Genomic DNA, 20,365 nt, shown 5'->3' with positions numbered 1-20,365 from the left:
AAGACCATGGGGTAGGTCCCAGAATGGAAAGCCAAATCTCAGAAAGGAAGAGGTCTAGGTCTCAGAAAGGGTAGGTCAGTGGGAGGGTGTTGTCAGAGGTAGAGGACACCCTTGGGATGTCAGGACTTCTACCTTTGGGAAGGAGGAACGTAATTGGTCAATAGATAGGGCTATCTGTGTTTAGTTGCACCCCATATATGGCAGGGCCTTTTCTTTTTAAAAAGTTGCAGGAAAAGTATAAAGAAGAAAATAACCCTTATTTATATTCCTACTACCCCAAATTATTAGTATTTTAGCATATTTGCCTCGAGCTTTTTTCCCCTCGATATACTTTGGTTAAAATCACATAAAATGTTTGTACATTTGCTAATATAAAGTCATTCATGTTCAACAGATGTGACTAATTTCTGGCTGAGCAACCTACCATTGTGTTGAGCACTGAGTGGCAGTGAGCCCTCTGTTGTTCAGAGGGCTTTCCCAGTGCCCACTTCTCTGTCAAGAAATTTGATCTGAGGCTGAAATAACAGCAGAGGCCAATGGATTTGCCCCAGCGTATCAGACTATGGAGGCCGGGCAGGGGATGGTTTAAGGAATTCTCATTGTACAGAAAGATCACTGGGAATGGGACAGGTAACAGTTAATTCACTATGCTGGGACACTGGAAAGAAAGAGAAAGGGCCTGTGCAAACTCACCTGGGCCTTGAGACTGGGGTCAACTTCCCACATGCTTTCCCTCCCAGCAGCTCATTTGTTCACTTATTCAATCACCTGTTGAGAAAACCCTCACTGATGCCTACTGTGTCCTTGCCATTTTGCTAGGATCTGGGAACATGGTGACTGTGATGGCCTTTGGTCTAGTAAAGCAGAGAATGGGCAGCCAGCTGGATTGATCATAACAGGTGAGATGCGTGGGGGAAAGCCATCTGCATGGTGTGCTAAGGAAGCACAGTAGAAGTGTGGCCCCCTGTGGTTTGAGAAGTGCACTTGAGGAGGGGACATTCAAACTGGACTTTGGAAAAGAAGCATGATTACCAGGAGATGTTAAAACATTTGAGGCAACATAGTGTGGTTCAAGGGCAAAGGCTACAGAGAGGGTAGATGGACCTGGGCTTGATCCCAACTCTGCCGTGTATTGACTCTGGGATCTTTGGCAAGTCCTCTCCTATCTCTGAGCCTCCACTTCCTTAGCAGGAATTATGAGGGAAGTAGTAACATTTTTACAGTAAAGAAAACCAAAGGGTCCTGTGAGGGATAACTCAGCAGCATGATGGGTGCTCACAAAATGTGAATGATCTTCCAAGCAGGGCGAACAGCACGCATAGCACAGGGGTAAAAATAGGGCATGTTGGGGAAACCGTGAGAATCTGGAGGTGGCTTAAAGGAAGAAGGGAGAGGCAGGGGCTGACAAGAGTGAGACAAGATTGGGATAACAGTTCTACAGCCTCCATCCCTTCCCAAAGGGAAGCCAGAGAAGGCAGGGTAGAGGAAGGAGAGACACATGGAACCCCATTTCTTTGACATCACCCATCTTCTGGTGAAATGACAAGGGGGGTTTATCTTCAGGGCTGCAACCAGTCTAACTTTAGCTTACCTGTTCATAATAAAGAGAAGGAACCAAGACCTCCTCTGTGGCTGTCATTCCCAGGAAACCCATAAAGGACAAAGGACTTCCCTTTCCTATTGTATCCCAAGAAGTGTATGTAAGGTGGCTGTGGAGCATGGAGGAGGTGAGGGGGGAACAGACTACGGGAGATCTCCGTTAGGGTTTTTCAAATGTGGGTTCTCTGGCTTGGAGAATATAGGAGTGGAATCACATTATTCTGATTCTCCCATTTCTTGCCTGGGCCTAGGGCTAGCCTGGAGCCTCTCTGAGCCAATCCTCAACTCTGGTAGCTGAAGAGTAAAAGAAACACTGGGTTATAAGGGCCTCTGGGACCTGGCCCCTCCCTTCCCCTTCAACTTCATCTCTCCAGCTTCACCCTGTGCTCTTGCCCAAACTCATTCTTGCCTCTGGGCCTCTGCACATTCTGTTCCCTCCTGGAATGCTTTTCTCCTGCCTAGCTCCTTTTCACCATTCAGGTCTCCCTGATCTCAGTGTAGCCTCCTCTGGAAGACCACCTCTATTATCAAGACCCTTGTGATACTTGAAAGTTCTTCTTATATATTGTCTGTCTCTCCTGAATGCCAGCTTCCTAGAGGCAGGAACTTTGTCTCATTCACTGGTGTTCCCCTACTGCCTAGAACAGTGCATGGCTTTGGGCACAAACCCTCAGCCAGCTTTGTTGAATGACTTTATTTAGCACAAACAACATGCAAAACACCCTACAAGGTGTTGGAGACTCTGTAGCAGTGAAATTGCCCTTATAGAGTATGTAGCCTTTTATACCTTCTGTGCCCAGAGAAGAACTCAGAGTCTTGTCCATGAGTATACAGGCTGAGTTCAGAGGGTTTTGAGGTACCAGGGCCAAAGGGGTAAGAGAACATCTGGTCCTGGAGCTCCATCTTCTGTCCAAGGACTTGTGGTGTGCACCCCTTGGAGAGATGTTGCCAATTCTATGGTTATTAAACTGTTACCAACTGTTATTACTGCCAATTCATTCATTCTTCAAGAAATAGCTGCCTTAGGCCAGGCATGGTTGTTGCTGGCAGGCAGAGCTTCTGATAGAACAGCAGTAACCATAATGACCTTCTACGACCCCAACCTCCCACCTACTGCCACACCGTCAAGTAACAGACTATAGCCCAAAGATGGGCTATAACCTAAATAAATATTTTACAAATTTATTTTTCGAGTAAGCTCTGTGCCCAAAGTGAAGCTTGAACTCATGACCCTGAAATCCAAAGTCACATGTTCTACCAACTGAGCCATCCAGGCATCCCAAGATGATAGGATTAAAAAATTGTTTTAAGATTTTATTTATTTATTCATGAGAGGCCCAGAGAGAGAGGCAGAGACATAGGCAGAGGGAGAAGCAGGGTCCATGCAGGGAGCCCGATGTGGGACTGGATCCTGGGACTCTAGGACCACGCCCTGAGCCTAAGGCAGACACAACCACTGAGTGACCAAGCGTCCCTAAAATTTATTTTTTACTTGAGTATGGTTGACATGCAACATAGTATTAGTTTCTAAGTGTACAACTTAGTGATTTAATACGTTTATACATTATGCTATGTTCAATACAAGTGTAGCTGCCATTTGTTGCCACACAATGCTATATCACTGACTAGATTCCCTGTGCTGTGCCTTTTATTTCTGTATCTCCTTCTCCCCTTCACCCATTTTGCTCATCTTCCCACCACTCACTTCCCCTATGGCAACCATCAGTTTGTTCTCTGTATTTATAGGTCTGATTCTGCTTTTTATTTAATAATTTCCTTTTTTAAAAAAAGATTTTATTTATTCATGAGAGACACACAGAGAGGCAGAGAGATACAGGCAGAGGGAGAAGCAGGCTCCATGCAGGGAGCCCGATGTGGGACTTGATCCAGGGACTCCAGGATCACACCCTGAGTCAAAGGCAGATGCTCAACCGCTGAGCCACCCAGGCATCCCAATAATTTTCTTTTTTAGATTCTACTTATCAGTGGAACACTATTGTATTTGTCTTTCTCAGTCTGATTTATTTCACTTAGCATAGTACCTTCTAGGTCCCTCTAGGTTTCCCACAGTGGCTGTACATTACATTACATTCCCAACAACAATTGCTTTTTCTCCACATCTTTCCCAAGACTTGTTTCTTGTCATTTTGATTCTAGTCATTCTGACAGATATAAAGTGATTGTAGTTTTGATTTGCATTTCCTTGGTGATTAGCGATGTTGAGCATATGTCAGGTACTTGTTGGCTCTCTGTGTAACCTCTTTGGAAAAATGTCTCTTCAGGTCCTCTGCCCATTTTTAAATCAGATTGGGCTTTTTTGATGATGAGTTGTAAAAGTTCTTTTAATATATTTTTTTAAGATTTTATTTATTTATTAATGAGAGACACAGAGAGAAAGATTGGCAGAGACACAGGCAGAGGGAGAAGCAGGCTCCATGCAGGGAGCCTGACATGGGACTCGATCCTGGGACTCCAGGATCAGGCCCTGGGCCAAAGGCGGTGCTAAACCACTAAGCCACCCAGGCTGCCCAGAAGTTCTTCATATATTCTGGGTATTAATCCCTTAGCAGATATATCATTTGCAAATATCTTATTTTTGTTTTCTTGATTTCTTCTGCCATGCAAAAAGCTTTTTATTTTGATGTAGTCTCAATAGTTTACTTTTGCTTTTGTTTCCCTTGCTTCAGGAGGCATATCTAGAAAAGTGTTGCTACAGCCAAAGTCAGAAATTACTGCTTGTGCTCTCTTCTAGGATTTTTATGGTTTTAGGTCTTATATTTAGGTCTTGAATCCATTTCTTTTTAATTTTATGATTTTTTAAAAGATTTTATTTATTTAGGGCAATAAAATAAAATCTATTTTATTTATTCATGACAGACACGGGGGAGGGGGGGCAGAGACACAGGCAGAGGGAGAAGCAGGCTCCATGCAGGGAGAGAGAAAAGCAGGTTCCTTATGGGGAGCCCAACACGGGACTCGATCCCAGGACCCTGGGATCATGACCTGAGCCTAAGGCAGACATTCAACCACTGAGCCACCCAGGTGCCCCTTGAATCCATTTCAAGTTTATTTTTGTGCATGGTGTTAGAAAGTAGTCTAGTTTCGGGCAGCCTGGTTGGTTCAGTGGTTTAGTGCTGCCTTCAGCCCAGGGCATGACCCTGGAGACCCGGAATCGAGTCCCATGTTGGGCTCCCTGCATGGAGCCTGCTTCTCCCTCTGCCTGTGTCTCTGCCCACCCCCTTCTCTGATGAAAAAATAAATACAGTTAAAAAAAAAAAAAAAAAGAAGATTCATTCTTTTACATGTAGCTGTCCAGTTTTCCCAGCATCATTTATTAAAGAGGTTGTCTTTTCCCTATTGTATATTCTTGCCTCCTTTGTTATAGATTGATCATATAATTTTGGGATGATTTCTGGGGTCTCTATTCTGTCCCATTGATCAATGTGTCTATTTTTGTGCCAGTGTTTTCATTACTACAGCTTTGTAGTATGTCTTCAAGTCTGGTATTGTGATAGCACCAGCTTTGTTCTTTCTTCTAACGATGACTTTGGCTATTCAGGGTCTTCTGTGGTTCCATACAGATTTTAGTATTATTTGTTCTACTTTTTTGAAAAATGCTGTTGGTATTTTGATAGAGACTGCACTGAATCTAGATTGCTTTGGGCAATATGGAAATTTTAACAATATTAATTCCTCCAATCCATGAGTATGGAGTATCTTTCCATTTGTTTGTATCATCTTCAAGTTCTTTCATTAGTGTTTTATAGTTTTCAGAGTATGTAGTTCTTTTACCTCTTTGGTTAAATTTATTCCTAGGCATTTTATTCTTTTTGGTGCAATTGTAAATAGAATTCTTTTTTTAATTTCTTTTTCTGCTATTTCATTACTAGTGTATAGAAAGGCTATCAATTTCTGGGTATAATTTTGTATCCTGCCACTTTACTTAATTCTTTTATTACTTTTAGTAGTTTTTGGTGGAGTCTTTAGGATTTTCTATGTGTAGTACAAAAATGATAGGATTTTATTTTTTTTAAAGATTTTATTACACACACACACACACACACACACACACACACACAGCGCAAGCAGGGGGAGCAGCAGAGGCAGAGGGAGAAGCAGGCTCCCTGCTTAGCAGGGAGCCTGACATGGAGTTCCATCCCAGGATCCTGGGACCATGACCTGAGCCAAAGGCAGTTGCCTTAACCAACTAAGCCACCCAGGCACCCCGGAAAATGAAAGGATTTTAATCTGATTCATAATGTCAGCCTTTATCTAATTTCCCACAGGCTTTTTTTTTTTTTTTTTTTTTTTTACTTTTTATTTAGAACTAAATATAGATTTATAGGAAGTTGTAAAAATATTACAGAAAGGCCTGGTGTAACCCTTAGTTTCCCTTAATGACATTTTATATAAAACCAGAAAATTGACATTGATATAATCCAGATTTCACCAGTTTTACATCCACCCATTTGTGTTTGTAGTTGTTAAGTTTCATTATTTTGTATAAATTCATGTAATCACACCATAATCAAGACACAGAACCATTGCATTATCACAAAGACCTTACCCCTTGCTACCCTTATAGTCAGACACACATACCCTTGTTCCACCATCCCTAACCCCGGCAACCACTAATCTATTCTCCATCTCTCCCGATGTTGATAATGTTATAAAAATGGATATATACATATATATATATATATATATATATATATATATATATATATATCACCTTTGTGATTGTTTTTTTTTTCACTCAGCATAATTCCTTTAAGATCCATCCAAGTTGTTGCATGGATCAATAGTTCCTTTTTTTTTTTTTTTTTAAGTGAGCTCTATACTAACTGTGGGGTTTGAACCCATGGCCTCAAGATCAAGAGTTTCACGCTCCGGCAGCTGAGCCAGCCAGGGGCCTCAAGTTTGTTCCTTTTATTGTTTAGTATTTCATGATCTGGATGGATGACAATTTAACCATTTGCTCACTGAAGGACATGTAGGTTGTTCCTCTTTGGGGTGATTATGGATAAATCAGCTATGAAAATTTGCATACATGTTCTTGTGTGGACATGTTTTCATTTTTCTGGGATAAATGCCCAGGAGTGCTAGGTCATTTAGTAAGTATATGTTTAGTTTTAGAGGAAACTGCCAGGCTGTCGCCAGACTGAAGCTAGCAAAGAGGCTGCAGCAGTCCTTCAAGGGTAGCCAATTTGCCACCCACTGGAGCCGATTCCTCTCATGATTTACCTGGGATTTAAGAGGGTTGCAGATCTAGGAATACCTGAAGCAACCATTTTAAGCTTACTTAGGGGATAAAGAACTATTTGGTCATCTGGATTGATTGGGATGCAATTAATGGACATGGAAGGTGGCTGGGATAAAAGATAGTACATCATTTAGACACTCATCAGTTGAATGGTACAGGGCTCTTCAGAGATGCATCTATGGCAGAGTGAAACCTCTACTGACTTACGATAGATTGTATCAAAATAATTATTTTTTTAAAGATTTTTATTTATTTATTCATGAGAGACACAGAAAGAGAGAGAGAGAGAGAGAGGCAGAGACAGGCAGAGGGAGAAGCAGGCTCCACACAGGGAGCCCGACATGGGACTGGATCCCAGGTTTCCAGGATCACTCCCTGGGCCGAAGGCGGCGCTAAACCGCTGAGCCACCCGGGCTGCCCTATCAAAATAATTATTTAAAAAATACTTGCCAGACTATAGTCCAGAGTGGCTGTATTATTTAATAGTCCCATCAGCAATATACAACAAATGCCTTTCTGTGCATCCTCATCAGAACTTGATATTGTCACTATTTATTATTTTTGTTATTTTTACAGGTATGTAATAATCTTACTGTGGTTGAATTTGCATTTCCCTAATAGCTTATGGTGGTGAACAAATGCAGTATCCTCTTTGCTTTTTTTTTTTTAAGATTTTATTTATTTATTCATGAGACAGAGAGGGAGGCAGAGACATAGGCAGAGGGAGAAGCAGGCTCCAAACAGGGAGCCTGACGTGGGACTCGATCCCAGGACCATGACCTGAGCTGAAGGCAGGCACTCAACTGCTGAGCCACCCAGACATCCCTTTTGTTGAGTTTTGAAGAGTTCTTTATTGATCTGACATGAGTCATTTCTCACACATATGACTTGTAAATTAATCATATAATTTCTGATGAAGTCCAATTTATCACTATTTTTCTTTTATGGATTGCTTTTGGTGCCATGTCTAAGCTCTTTCCACCTAGCTCTAGGTCTTGGTGAAGATTTTCACTTGTTTTCTTCTATAAGTTTTCCAGTTTGTTTTACCTTTAAATCTATGATCTATTTTGAGTTCATTTTTGTATGAATGTCCAACTATTCCAGTATTATTTGTTGAAGAGACTATCCTTCGTTGAATGCTCAATAATTAGCTGGCCATACTTGTGCAGGGCTGTTTCTGGGATCCTTCTTCTGTTCCATTGATCCCTCTGCCATATTGTCTTTTATTTTTTTTTTTAAGATTTTATTTATTTGGGGATCCCTGGGTGGCGCAGCGGTTTAGTGCCTGCCGTTGGCCCAGGGCGTGATCCTGGAGACCTGGGATCGAATCCCACATCGGGCTCCCGGTGCATGGAGCCTGCTTCTCCCTCTGCCTGTGTCTCTGCCTCTCTCTCTCTCTCTGTGACTATCATAAATAAACAAAAATTAAAAAAAAAAAAAGATTATTTATTTATTTATTTATTTATTCATTCATAAGAGACCCAGAGAGAGAGGCATAGACACAGGCAGAGGGAGAAAGCAGGCTCCATGCAGGGAGCCTGACATGGGTCTTGATCTGGGGTCTCCAAGATCACACCCTAGGCTGAAGGCAGCGCTAAACTGCTGAGCCACTTGGGCTGCCCTGCCATATTGTCTTAAAGCTATACAATAACTCTTAAAATCAGGTTGGGTGATTCTTTTCATTTTATTGTTATTTCAAAGTTATCTTAGCTACTTGTTTGCCTTTTCATATAAATTTTGAAGAATGTCATCTCACAATTTTAAAAACATTTTTGATAGGATTGCATTAAACCCATAGACCAATATGGGAAGAAATCACATCTTTACCTATTGCTGAGTCTTCTAGCCTGAGAACAGGTTTCTCTATTTATATAGGTCTATGATTTCTTTCATCCAGTGTTTTGTCAAATTTTTCAACACGTGAATCTCATGTCTTGTTAGATATATTTCATCTCTTTTGAGTGGTTATATAGCATGTTTTAGATTTTGGTTTTCATATATTTATTGCTACTATACAGAATACAATTAATTTTTGTATATTCATCTTGTAACCTATGACCTAATGAATTCATTTAGTTCTAGTTTTTCTTGGTAGATTCCTTGGGATTTTCAAATTCTCCATGGAATTTTGATAATTTATAGGTTATCAAAGCTACAAATAGGGAAAATTTTCAATCTGCTATGTTTAATTTTATTTCATTTTTCTTGCCTTTTCTTTTGTGCTAAGACTTCCAATATGTTGTTGAATAGGAGTGGTGAGAGTCGGGACACCTGAGTGGCTCAGTGGTAGAGCCTCTGCCTTCAGCTCAGGTCGTGATCCCTGGGTCCTGGGATCAAGTCCCATGTTGGGCTTCCCTGCCATGGGGATCCTGCTTCTCCCTCTGCCTGTCTCTGCATGTCTCTCATGAATGAATAAAATCTTTTTTTTTTTAACATTTTATTTATTTATTCATGAGAGACACACACAGAGAGAGAGAGGCACAGACACAGGCAGAGGGAGAAGCAGGCTCCATGCAGGGAGCCTGATGTGGGACTCAATCCGGGGTCTCCAGGATCACAGCCTGGGCTGAAGGCGGTGCTAAACTGCTGAGCCACCCGGGCTGCCCATATGAATAAAATCTTTTAAAAAAAAAAAAAAAAAAAAAGGAGTGATGAGAGTAGATAGCCATCCTTGCCTTGTTCTAATCTCAAGGGCAAAGCACCTAGTCTTTCACACCATTACATGTTAGTTTGGGCTTTTTGTAGATGTTAGTTTATCAAGTTGAGGAAGTTACCCTCTTATTTCTGGATTGCTGAGAGTTTTTATCATAAATGAATGTTGAATTGGGCAAGGGTTGTTTTTTTGTTTTGTTTTGTTTTTTGCATCAATAAGCTTATGTCTTCTTTTCCATAGTTTTTTTTTTTTTTTTTTTTTTTAAAGACTTCATTTATTTACTTGAGAGAGTGAGAGAGAGGGCATGAGCAGGGTAAGGGGCAGAGGGAGAGGGAGAAGCAGACTGCTTGCTGAGCAGAGAGACCTGGGGCTCGATCCCAGGACCCCAGAGATCATGACCTGAACCAAAGGCAGACACTCAACCAACTGAGCCATCCAGGCACCCCTCCATAGGTTTTTTTTAAATACTGAAAAAAAAACTTAAAGACTTCCCTAGTCTTCAGACTAGGGCCCTGGGAACTCTGTTGCTATCACTGGTCTAATCAGCACTTTTCAGTGTGCCCCAGAAAATGCAACTTGAGTATTACACGTAGCCAAACAATCAAATGTAGGAAGTGCTGCTCACAGTATCCATTCCTAGAGGGTTATAACATACATCAGCATAACCAGGGCTCAGAGAAGCCCTGCAATACAGGCTTTGTTACCTTTAGTGTGGAATTTCCCAAACTAACTTAACCCCAGAGCCCTTCTTGACTCCCTTTATGCTCCCATAGCACTTCCTCTGAAACACAATTAGGAAGCCACTCAACTAATTATCCCTTATTTTGCAGTTGATCCAAAGACTGAAAGAGAAGGGACTTGACCAAGGCTACAGATAGTGGCATCACACAGATACCAGGTCCTGGGTCTCCGGACCCCAGCCCACTGCTCCTGCTCCAGACCATATTGCTTTGACATGCTAACAAGTCAGCTGGTATCTCTGCAGTACCATATACACTCATGGGTAAGAGAAATGCAACTGCATCACCAACTTAGTCCCTTGGGTGGTTTTCAGGCCCCTAGCTCCCACTGAGCCTGGTGGTGAGGGACTCCAGTCCATGTAGTCTTAGTATGGCCTGTGGGTAGCAGGGTATGTAATGCAAGTCAAGCCAATCCTGCTGGTGTAGCTCCTTGATCTGCTAGTAAATGGCCTGGGGATGCACCCACAATCCAAATTGGGTCTAACAAGACTCCATCCCAAAAATCCCATTAGAATTCCAGGGAAAAAATGGTTTTCCCATGGAAAGATGCTAAACTACAAGAAACTAAACTAGAGCTACCAAGAAAAATACCACACTGAGGCAGCTCCTTCAAAACAAAGTTGTAAAATGAAGGACATCTTGGTTCTTTATAACATCCCCATGCCCAATCCAGTCATGCTTGAGGCAGAACCTACATCCAGAACTTAAGTGACAGACCAAAATAAGTGACACTTTCCTAAAACCAGTTTGATGGAATCCTGCCACTTGCCAACAGAATCCTACTTTGAGTGTGAAGCACATGGCCCAGAATGTCATGACTAACCTGGCTTGGCAGACCCTCTTGATCAGGAGGTACCCTCAAGGTATCATAGCAGAGAACAATCTTTTCTGCCCACCTCATCCCTAGCCCCTACCCACTCTCAGACTGACATTTACCCCCACTTCCCACCAAAAGAACAGGTAGCCAAAGGCAGCTTGGGCAATATTTGATATACATCATACATTTATTAGTGAATATCCCTCTGAAATCAGCAACAATATTAAAAAAAATAATGATTGCACTACTTGGTCAAGCAGAACTAGCAACTTTCATTTTAAAAAAAGTACAAATCTGTTAAAAATTTCAATCAGTATACACATATATATAATACAACATACTAGTTATGTTAAATGCTACAAACCAATGTGAATCCAATGGAATGGAAAAAAACCACACATTTAAGCTTTAAGAACCATTTTTTTTCTCTATATATTAGCATTTTCTCAAATACATACATGGGAAAAATGAGGTAACTGTAAAATGTGCAAGGAACAGGGCCCCCCAAATTACATATATTTTAATATATATATATGTAATTATATATATATATATATATATATATATATATATATATATATATATATAACCTTTCTAACACAGAACACAGGTGCTGGGCCCAGCCAAGGCTGGGGGATGGTGCCCACTGTCATGCCTAGGCCAGAAGTTGGTAAATAAAAAGAGTAAACAATGACAAGCCCCCACCACAGGAAATCATTGGTAACATGGCATCTATAGCAAGGTCGGCAAATCACAAACATCCTAAATAATTGTTTTATAAATCTTTTTTTTAATGATTTTTTTTTAAATGTCGTGTTTTCCCCCCCAATAGCTGCTCGTTGGAATCATTGCTGCAGCCGACACACAATCCGTGAGCCTGTTTCCGCCTGCCCCAGGAACCTTAAGGATTCTGAAAACCTTTTGTTGGGGTGGGAAGGGGAGGGGTTTGGAGAGGGTGGTTTTCTGTGTAAAACACGTGGGATTTCAACACTGCTATAAATATAGAAACGTCACCTGGAGTTATATACAGTAAGACTTTGGGTTCTCCACGGGGGTGGGGCCAGGGTGATGGGGCCCCATGGCAGGCTGAGGGGGTGCAGGGAGCCAGGGCCGCTGCAGGGAGAACGAGGGTGGTTGGAGCATCCCTGAGGCAGCAGGCGCCAGGGGCTGCCTGCTAGGATGTGCCGGCCCCACACGCAGTTCGTTCAGGGCAGCAACCCCAGCTGGGAGTAGGACAGGAAAGGAATGGGACCAGGAAAGGAAAGGGTGGGAGCTCAGCCAGACTGTATGGGGGCCTCCTCCAGACCTTGGAGGGCAGGGCTCAGGCTGGGAGGGGGCCCCTAGATGTGGGGTCCACGCCCTCCCTGGTCCCTGTCCTCCTGGGACTTCCTTGGAGGAGACTCACCCAGTCAGGTGGGAGATGGGCCCTGGCTGGAGGGAGAAATGCCCTGAAAAGCGTACGGTCCCGGTAGGCTCTGGGGACGTGTGCAGTACAGTGCATGGCAGTTATCAGCTGAGCACAGACCACCCCCCAACCCCACCCATGACTGCCAACCGCCCAGCCCAGCCCCAGCCGCACACATGCATGTAGACCAGGCGGCACCACCAGACCTGGGCACTTGGTCCTGGTTGGTCCCTATATCCCCCATTAAACCAAAAGGAAACAAATTATTTAAAAATCCACACTCCCAAATCCTACACGCGATTTTCGGCCAAATGAATAAACAAAAACTGCTGCTCTTCACGTTCATGCAAAACAACAGAGAGGGGAGACAGGGTGTGTGTCTGGCCCCCTTTCACTGCCAGGGAGGGGTGGCCACCAGGAACAAAGGAGGTCACTCTCCCCTGCATGGCCTGGGCCCCCTCAGGATACATGCCACCCCAGCTCAGGGCCAGTTCCCCATATACTGAGGAGGCTGGCTCTGATATCCTCCAGCCTGGGGGTGGGGCTGGAATGTTGTGACTGGGGTGAGGGTCCTTGAGGGGACCAACCCTCACAGAAGCCTGGGTAAGGCTGGCTATCTGAGTCTGTCTGAGATCAAGGCTCCTGGACTCAGGTCTGGGGCTCAGGAAATGGCCTCATGCCACTCTCTGTCTGCACACCTGTCAGTGCCATCCAGTCAGACGGCATACCATTTCAGTGCAAGAGACCAGGCAACCCAGGATGGAGTCCCCTTTGCCCATCCTGGGGCTGAGGATCTCCCCCAGCTGCACTGGGGGGTGGCGGTAGGGGGGGACGGACGGACCCCTGGCTCCCAGGGCTGGCAGGAAAAGGAGACGAATTCAAGGGCAAACAGGAGGGAGACTGAGTTAGGGACAGTCAGGCAGCTCCGTGGCGGGCAGACTGGCAGGCAGATCGGGGCAGGAGTCTTTGGAGCTTGGCAAATGCAGGGGCTTATTGCAGGGGCTTCTCTCGGGGCTGACCCTGGCACCAGCTCTGGAGATGCAGGCGGGAATGACGGGGCAGGCCTGGGCCACTCCCTCCCCGTCCTCCCCAGGTACCCCCAACCCGAGCTTCCAGAGCTTCGGGCAGGGTTATCCTGGGCGGCTGTGGGCCTCATTCAGCCTCCCTGGGCACCTCGGAGGCGTCGGCCCGGCAAATGGGACACGTCCGGTTGGCCTGGGGGAGCAGCCACACATCAGGCTTCACTCTTGTCTGTCCTCCACCCCAGCTGGGTCTATTCTGCTTCTGGGACTTGACCCATGAACAGAGCCTGGACTTCTAGCTGACAAGAAGGGAAACCCTCCAAGGTCTACCACCCCCCACCCCCACATAATGGAATCATGCGTTACCTTTAACCACTTGTCGACACACTTGGTGTGGAACTCGTGGTTGCAGGGGAGGACTCGCAGCAGCTGCCGTGCCTCAAAGTCACTGAAGCAGACAACACACCTGAGAGAGAGTATAGAGTGTCACCTCCACAATGATGGCAGGGGAGGGGGGAGGCTCATCGCACAGCACAAAACCCCTGGAGGAAGGGGGCCCCTGCAGCCGCCTGTGCTCACAGAGGGGCAGATGAGGGAATAGTACTCACAGTGTCTGCTCTGACTGATGGCTGTCTGGGTTAAAGCGGTATGATGGGAGCTGCTCAATGTCCGCTTTGGTGAGGCCTCGAGGCTTGGCATCTCCTAGTCGCTCTGCCAGGTTCAGGAGGGCCTGGATACGGGCAGGAGGGGGAGGGTCATTGAATGCTCAGGGCCTGAGGTCCCCTAAGCTCCCACCTCCCAGGACAGTGCTCCACGGGACCTCATAGTTCTCCATCTCCACGTCATCCACATCGAGATCCAGGCTGATGGTGGGCCCCATTGCTGTTGGTGACATTGGCAGCATCGAGCTAGGGGAGGGGAGACAGGTGTGGGGGGCCCAGGGTCAAGGTCAGTAGGTGTAGGGGGTGCAGAGCTGTTCCCGTCTCCCTCCATGAAACAAAGCCCAGAGCTCTGCACCGTTCACACCAGGGACTCCAGTGTTTGTCCCAAGGCATTGTAGGAAGGTGAGAAACCCAGCTCATGAGTGTTGAGTACATGTGGTTTGGTAGGGATGCCAGATGGCTTTAGAGGCCCCAGGCACCGTGTGGGGCTCTGTTGGAGTCCAAATGGAAGTCCCAGGAAACCAGAGCACGTGGCTCTGGGGCAGATGTGCTGGTACTTACAGAAAGTAGGGCAGGAAGCTGGGGTAATACGGTGGCGGGGGTGGCGGTGGGGGTGGCGGGGGCAGTGGCTGTTGCAGGCGGTATCTCTGGGTGCTCAGTCTCCGTGGCATCATGTGGGAATATGGCTACGAGAGGGGTACCAGGTGCAGGTCAGCCCAGTGGGCCTGTCTCCTGATCACCCTAGGGTCTGGGTGGGGTCCGTACTTACCACACCAAAGGATAGCTCCTGGTGCAGTGGATCATGGGGCAGGTAGTGCAGGGGCACAGATGGGGACAGGGCTGGGCCTGGGGCAGAGGTGGAGTAGGTGAAGCTCCCCAGGGGGTGCTGGTCCCCCCGCAGGTCCACATCGTTGTCAAGCCGCTGCAGGGGCTGGAAGAAGCAGGGGTGGGCCAGCCAAAATCAGTAATGAGGGAAACCCTGCCCCCCCACCATGCCATCCCCTATACCATCAAACCCATTGCCCAGACTCACCATACGTGGGTGCTGGGCCTGCAGCGATACAAACTGCCCAAGAGGTGCCATGTGGGCAGGCTGGGGGTGTGGGGCTGGTGGTGGGGGGTGCAGGATGTAGTGGTCACTGGAGATGAGGTGGGGGTAGGCCTGATAGGGCACGGGGAGCTGCTGCATGGTACACGCCTGGATCAGCTGCCAAGAGAGGGAGGGGGTGGGGGCTGTATAGTGTTCTAGGCTCTGCCTATGCTTGTGCTAAGGGCCAGGGGCCATTCCATGCCCTCTGGACCCCCCTATTCTTGCCAGAGGCCACCCAGTCAGGACACTACAGTCCTAAGGCCCACAGTTACAATTCCAAACCATAGGCAGGCACTGGGGTGCAGGAAGGTCCATGAACCGAGGTGCCCTCTCACTATCTGTTAATACACACATGCGTTTCTGGGCAGGGTTGAGGCGTGGAGCTGGGTAAGTGCTCTCACTCTCACAGCCTGGATGGGTGTCATAAGCTCAGCTTGCTTCTGCTGCTGGCCTGTGTCTGGGGTTTTCAAGTAGAGATAGGGCAGGAGGTGAAGGCACACACTCACCGGGGGTGGGAGGCAGCAGAGGGGGTAGTGCTGCCCACTGAACATCACGGAGCATGCTGGGAGCTGCTGGGCACTGCAGCCAGGGATGTGTTGGCCTGTAGGCAAGGGGAAGCCTTGGGTTGTCACCGTGGTGACTGTGTAGGACAGAGGGACGGGTCCCTGGTGCACCTGTGGGTGGAAAGAAACCCAAGAAGTGTAGGGAGGAAAAATGGGCCATGCTGCTGTCCCCAAATGAGAAAGTCCTGCTGGGTCACCTCCCTTCCCTTCCCTAGCTGGGGCCTACCTAGGTACAGACCTGGCTGTACCCCTGCCCCAAGCCCTAGAGGGCAGAAAGAACCCTCTGGGAACTTGGGAGGGGCTTCCAGCTCTACCACTCATCCACTGTATAGTTAGTTCCAAGGAATGCCCTTCCCTTCTCTGCGCCTCAATTTGCCAACCCGTAAAACAGGGCTAAAATGCCTTGATGAACATGCAATGAGTTAATAAGCAAGATGAAGTCAGGATTCTGCTACCTCAGGCTTGCCAGAGGCTGGTGGGGAGGGGCCAACAGGGTGGGAAACAAAGGTGATGGGTGCTCTGCCTACCTGCTCGTGGAGATCAACCATGAACGGGCTCTGTTGGGAGGCTGGGTGCAGCATTCGGGGGCTCCTGCCGGCAGGAGCCGAGGCTCGGTGCTCCTCTACAGGGAGGTGTGGCCGGGGTAGTGGCTGCTGGGAGGGTAAGCGCTCATCCTGGGCAGGCAGGCTGGCCAGGGGGCCCTCGCGGCTGGGGCTGCACCACAGAGAGGAGGCCCCAGTAGGACTGAGGGGAGCCACTCATTCAGAGAGCATGGAGAGAAACCAAGGTCACTACCCACTAGGGAAGGAAGACAGCTCAGGGTCCTGTGCCCTGCCACCCCTGGCCCCTAGGCCACAACCCAGGCCATCAGCCCAGCACCAGGCTCTAAGCTATGTAGGACTAGGAGGTTCCTTCCTACCTTCCCCGGAGCTGGCCCGGGGTACTGCCAGGTCCTACAGAGAATCGCCGCTGACCCACAGGGGCAGAGGGTGGCCACCTAGTCACTGCCAGAGCCCATGGTCGCATCAGGGGTGGCAGTGGGGTGGAGGGGCTGGGCCAGGGCTCACAACCCTAGGAGGCAAACAGATAGACAAACTGAGGCACACAGAAGTCCAATCACTTGCCCCATCAGGGACTACGGAGACAGAATCAAACCTCAGGGGTCTAATTCCAGAAGCTACTGATGTCCACCACACCCCTGTGCTCCAGGTACAGCGTGCACTCTGGGTCTGGCCTTCTTGGCACTGATAATCAGGGACAGGGAGTTCAGGCCTCAGTTTCCTACTCTATGAAATGGGGTCAAGTTCCTCTTCAGGGTTGTGGTGAGTCAGGAGGCTGGCTGGCATGCTTTCCAGGCCAGGTGGCTCCAGTAAGTTCCCTCAGGGTGGGGTCCCCAAAGCTGTAACTTCAACCTCAACCTCCAGGAAGCTGGTAGTTCCTGGAAGGGCACTCCAGTTTCCTCCCTTCCATTGGGTCAGCTCAGGGGGGATTCTTTTTTTTTTTTTTTTTTTTTAAGATTTTACTTATTTATGAGACAGAGAGAGAGAGCGGGGGGGGGGGGGGGGGGGCGGGGGCAGGCAGAGACACAGGCCGAGGGAGGGAGAAGCAGGCTCCATGTAGGGAGCCTGACGTGGGACTTGATCCTGAGTCTCCAGGATCAGGCCCTGGGCTGAAAGCGGCACTAAACCGCTGAGCTACCCGGGCTGCCCCCCGGGGAGGGGGGGGGATTCTAATTAAGCCTTCTCTTTGCACTATTGCCAGGTAAGAGGTTCCAAGCCGGTTCCTGTCCTCGGTGGCTCCCAATTCAAGTCAATTTGCTTTCTTTTCATAACAAGCTCCCATAAGTACCTATCCACACGTGACTTGATCTACTCTTCAAGGAAGGCAATGTTAGCTCCCTTTCACAGAAGAGAAAACTGAGGCTCAAAGAGATTGAAAGGACTTGCCCAAGTGTCAAAGCGGGAGGTGAGCTGGCCACAGCCTCTTACTGCACTCTGCTGCCAGCAGGAAGGGTTCCAGAATAAGAGCTTCACAGGAGGGGATGAAGGTAGCGGCCACTGGTGGATGGGTAGGTCTGGCATACAGCCAGGCCTTGCTCTGGGGGCCTAACACAGCCCCCAAGTGGGGCTTGCTGAGAAAAAAGGGGAAGCAAGAACCTCAAGGAGGAAGCTGAGAGGGACAGGGGTGGGGTGGGTCTCTTCCCTCAGGTAGGAGCTGGGGGTCCAGGTGGGATAAGTTGTTGGGGGGGGGGGACCATTTACTAACTCCAGAGGTTGGGATGAGGTCCTGGCAGAGAAAACTCTGGAACCTGTCAGGTCCTGCAAAGCTGAAAGGTGTATCAAATAGGACCAGCCCTTTGCTGTTTCTGCCACAGGGAGGCCTCCTCTGTCCACCCCTTCTGCAACTATGACACCCAGCTTTGAGTACTACCTGCCCACTAACACAGCTAGGGACCCAGTGTACCGTACCCTCAACACCTTGTTCCTTCCTGCCAACAGTGGCAAGAAGACTTCCTCTGTGCTCAGCTTTACAAGCCTGGGCCCTAACTCTCATAAACCAGCCTGCAGGGGAAGCTCTTCACTTAATAGGGCAGTGCCTGGCTGGCCACAGCCAGAAGTGTAAGAGTGGAATTCACACTTCTTCTAACTTGGCCTCTGGCACTTGGCAGAAGAGTAGGCAGGGCCCAGTGACCAGCTTGTGTCCAGCACCTATGTGATAAATGTACACTTGAGAGCCAATCACACACAGTTTGGCAGCAGTGAAGTTGGTGCCCATGATTAAAAACTGGGAGATTACATAAAAATCTGGCCTTTTGTTGAGAGGAAAGAAAAGCAGAAAATGTGGTCCCACTAGATCCTCATTTCTGCTTGGTTCCCCTCATTGGAGCATGAGCTTTCCCTCCAGGCCACCCCAGGCCCATTCACTACCTGCCCATCGTAGGTGACTAGGTTTGTAACCCCTGGTACACATCCTTATGCACATGTGTACACCCACAGCCTTCCTATTCTTGCTGACAATCCAGCCTAGCAAACAAAGGCCAAGAAAGATTCAGAGTAAACCCCTAAATATCTCCAACAACAGACTCCTAGGCCACTCCAGACCTGGGTCACAGTCTTTGAAGGGCTGGAGAACAGGGGCATCTAGATATTCTACCAAATCCCCAGCAGTTTCTACTGCCAAATTTGGGCCCCACTGCTCTAACCTCAGAGATCCTGAGAGACCATAGTCCTGCTGATGAAGAATTTGAATAGTAATAACTATGATACCTCTCAGTGCCACCTTGGGTCCTCACAGCAACCCTCAGAAGTAAGGACACTGAGGGTCAGAATTTGAATAGTAATAACTATGATACCTCTCAGTGCCACCTTGGGTCCTCACAGCAACCCTCAGAAGTAAGGACACTGAGGTCTAAGGTCTGTCAGCTAGAGCTGTGAGTGCACTGGGACACAACCCAGGCAGTGGCTTCAGTGGCTCCTCCTGTGCCAGGCTGCCTTGCTGAAGTCTGGGGGGTGAGGATGCCACAGAGGCCCAGGCACAAGGGATTCTGCTCTGGCCAGCCCCTTCAAAAACACCCATTCCTCAGGAAAGGGATGTGGCAAGGAGCTGAGAAACCAAACCAGCAGACCAAAGGGCTTCTAGCCATAGATGATGGTGCCAAAGTTGAAAAGTGTCAACCCTTGCATTCTTAACACATGATACCCCAATTCTGGCCAGAGTCTCTAGACTTAGGACTGGGCACATCACTCCCCCTCTCTGAGCCTCAGCCTCTTCACCTGTAAAATGGGAATAGCCAAGTAACCACCTCCCAGTGGACTGGAAAGACTGCTCAAAGGCAGAGGTGATTTACAAAACGTGGGTGTGAGTGATCACCATTAGACATTAAGCACTGCCCGTGATTAACCCCTGCAGAGCCAGCTGGATCACAGCCCCCAGTCCCAGGGGAGGGAGACAGGAATTCCAAGGATGCGGAACCCCCACTCTAGCCCCCACAAACACAAGTCAGGTACCACTTCAAGCTCTGCAAGAGAAAGTTGGGAAATATGCCCCCATAGGGGAAAACCCGAGCTGGCAACCGAGGGATCCCTGGTTCTCGGAAGTCGTAGTAAGAACAGAGGTTGCACAGAAGGGACACACCCACTTCACAGTTGAGGAAACTGAGACCCAGAGAAAGGAAGTAACTTGCTCTAGCCCACAAAGCCAGAACTTGTCCTGCCTGGCTGCCACCTAGGCCCAGATTCCCCTAATCCCTGACTCTCATTAGCATCAGCAACCCCAATGACCACCTAATCCCAACTAATTCCAGTCCCCAAAGGGGATCGAGAGTTTTCTGTTTCAGGCACTTATGACTAACCCTATTGTGGAAAAGCTAACGAGGCCCAGACTTGGAGCAAGCAACTTGCTCAAGGTCAAACTGCAAAGGTGACCACCCCCAATTTCTCTGCCTTTCCATAGTCCTCTGTATTGTGCTTCCAAGGAGGTCTGGGTAAATGGGTCTTCAGGGTCCCATCCTTAAATCCAATCTTGCCTGGAAGCAGGCACCACACTTTGCAT

The 20,365-nt window shown here is 47.7% G+C and overlaps 2 protein-coding genes and 1 pseudogene across 16 annotated transcripts in view; 2 read left to right on the top strand and 1 right to left on the bottom strand.

Moving 5' to 3' along the window:
* The window catches only part of FAF2 (Fas associated factor family member 2), a 91,700-nt gene extending 78,831 nt beyond the window's left edge, over window positions 1-12,869 (top strand). For 2 of the 4 annotated variants that reach the window (XR_012029736.1, XR_012029739.1), the window contains 2 exons: window positions 10,346-10,518; window positions 11,905-12,869. The gene's annotated coding sequence lies outside the window, so the exon portion shown is untranslated. Of the gene's footprint in view, window positions 1-394; window positions 631-819; window positions 900-10,345; window positions 10,519-11,904 lie in introns of all 4 variants that reach the window. The other 2 variants (XR_012029738.1, XR_012029737.1) reach the window with 2 other exon arrangements.
* RNF44 (ring finger protein 44) overlaps window positions 1-20,365 on the bottom strand; it is a 35,445-nt gene that overhangs the window by 7,201 nt on the left and 7,879 nt on the right. For 5 of the 12 annotated variants that reach the window (XR_012029729.1, XR_012029725.1, XR_012029727.1 and 2 more), the window contains exons 2-11: window positions 16,734-16,885; window positions 16,342-16,558; window positions 15,758-15,925; window positions 15,195-15,368; window positions 14,931-15,092; window positions 14,723-14,847; window positions 14,320-14,407; window positions 14,108-14,229; window positions 13,866-13,965; window positions 2,387-2,532 (exon numbers count right to left, since the gene is read on the bottom strand). Coding sequence is in view for 2 of the 12 variants with exons in the window: in XM_072824063.1 (XP_072680164.1) it covers window positions 13,630-13,692; window positions 13,866-13,965; window positions 14,108-14,229; window positions 14,320-14,407; window positions 14,723-14,847; window positions 14,931-15,092; window positions 15,195-15,368; window positions 15,758-15,925; window positions 16,342-16,558; window positions 16,734-16,840 (1,326 nt within the window). In the remaining 10 variants the exon portion in view is untranslated. Of the gene's footprint in view, window positions 1-2,386; window positions 2,533-11,240; window positions 13,693-13,865; window positions 13,966-14,107; window positions 14,230-14,319; window positions 14,408-14,722; window positions 14,848-14,930; window positions 15,093-15,194; window positions 15,369-15,757; window positions 15,926-16,341; window positions 16,559-16,733; window positions 16,886-20,365 lie in introns of those variants that run through there. The other 7 variants (XR_012029726.1, XR_012029731.1, XR_012029734.1 and 4 more) reach the window with 6 other exon arrangements.
* On the top strand, window positions 6,381-6,912 carry LOC140632218 (mitochondrial import receptor subunit TOM7 homolog pseudogene; annotated as a pseudogene).

This window comes from Canis lupus, chromosome 4 (assembly GCF_048164855.1).
Source record: "Canis lupus baileyi chromosome 4, mCanLup2.hap1, whole genome shotgun sequence".
Lineage (NCBI taxonomy): Eukaryota > Metazoa > Chordata > Mammalia > Carnivora > Canidae > Canis > Canis lupus.
Note: the sequence above shows the minus strand (reverse complement) of the source record. Positions and strands in the feature narration are given on the sequence as shown.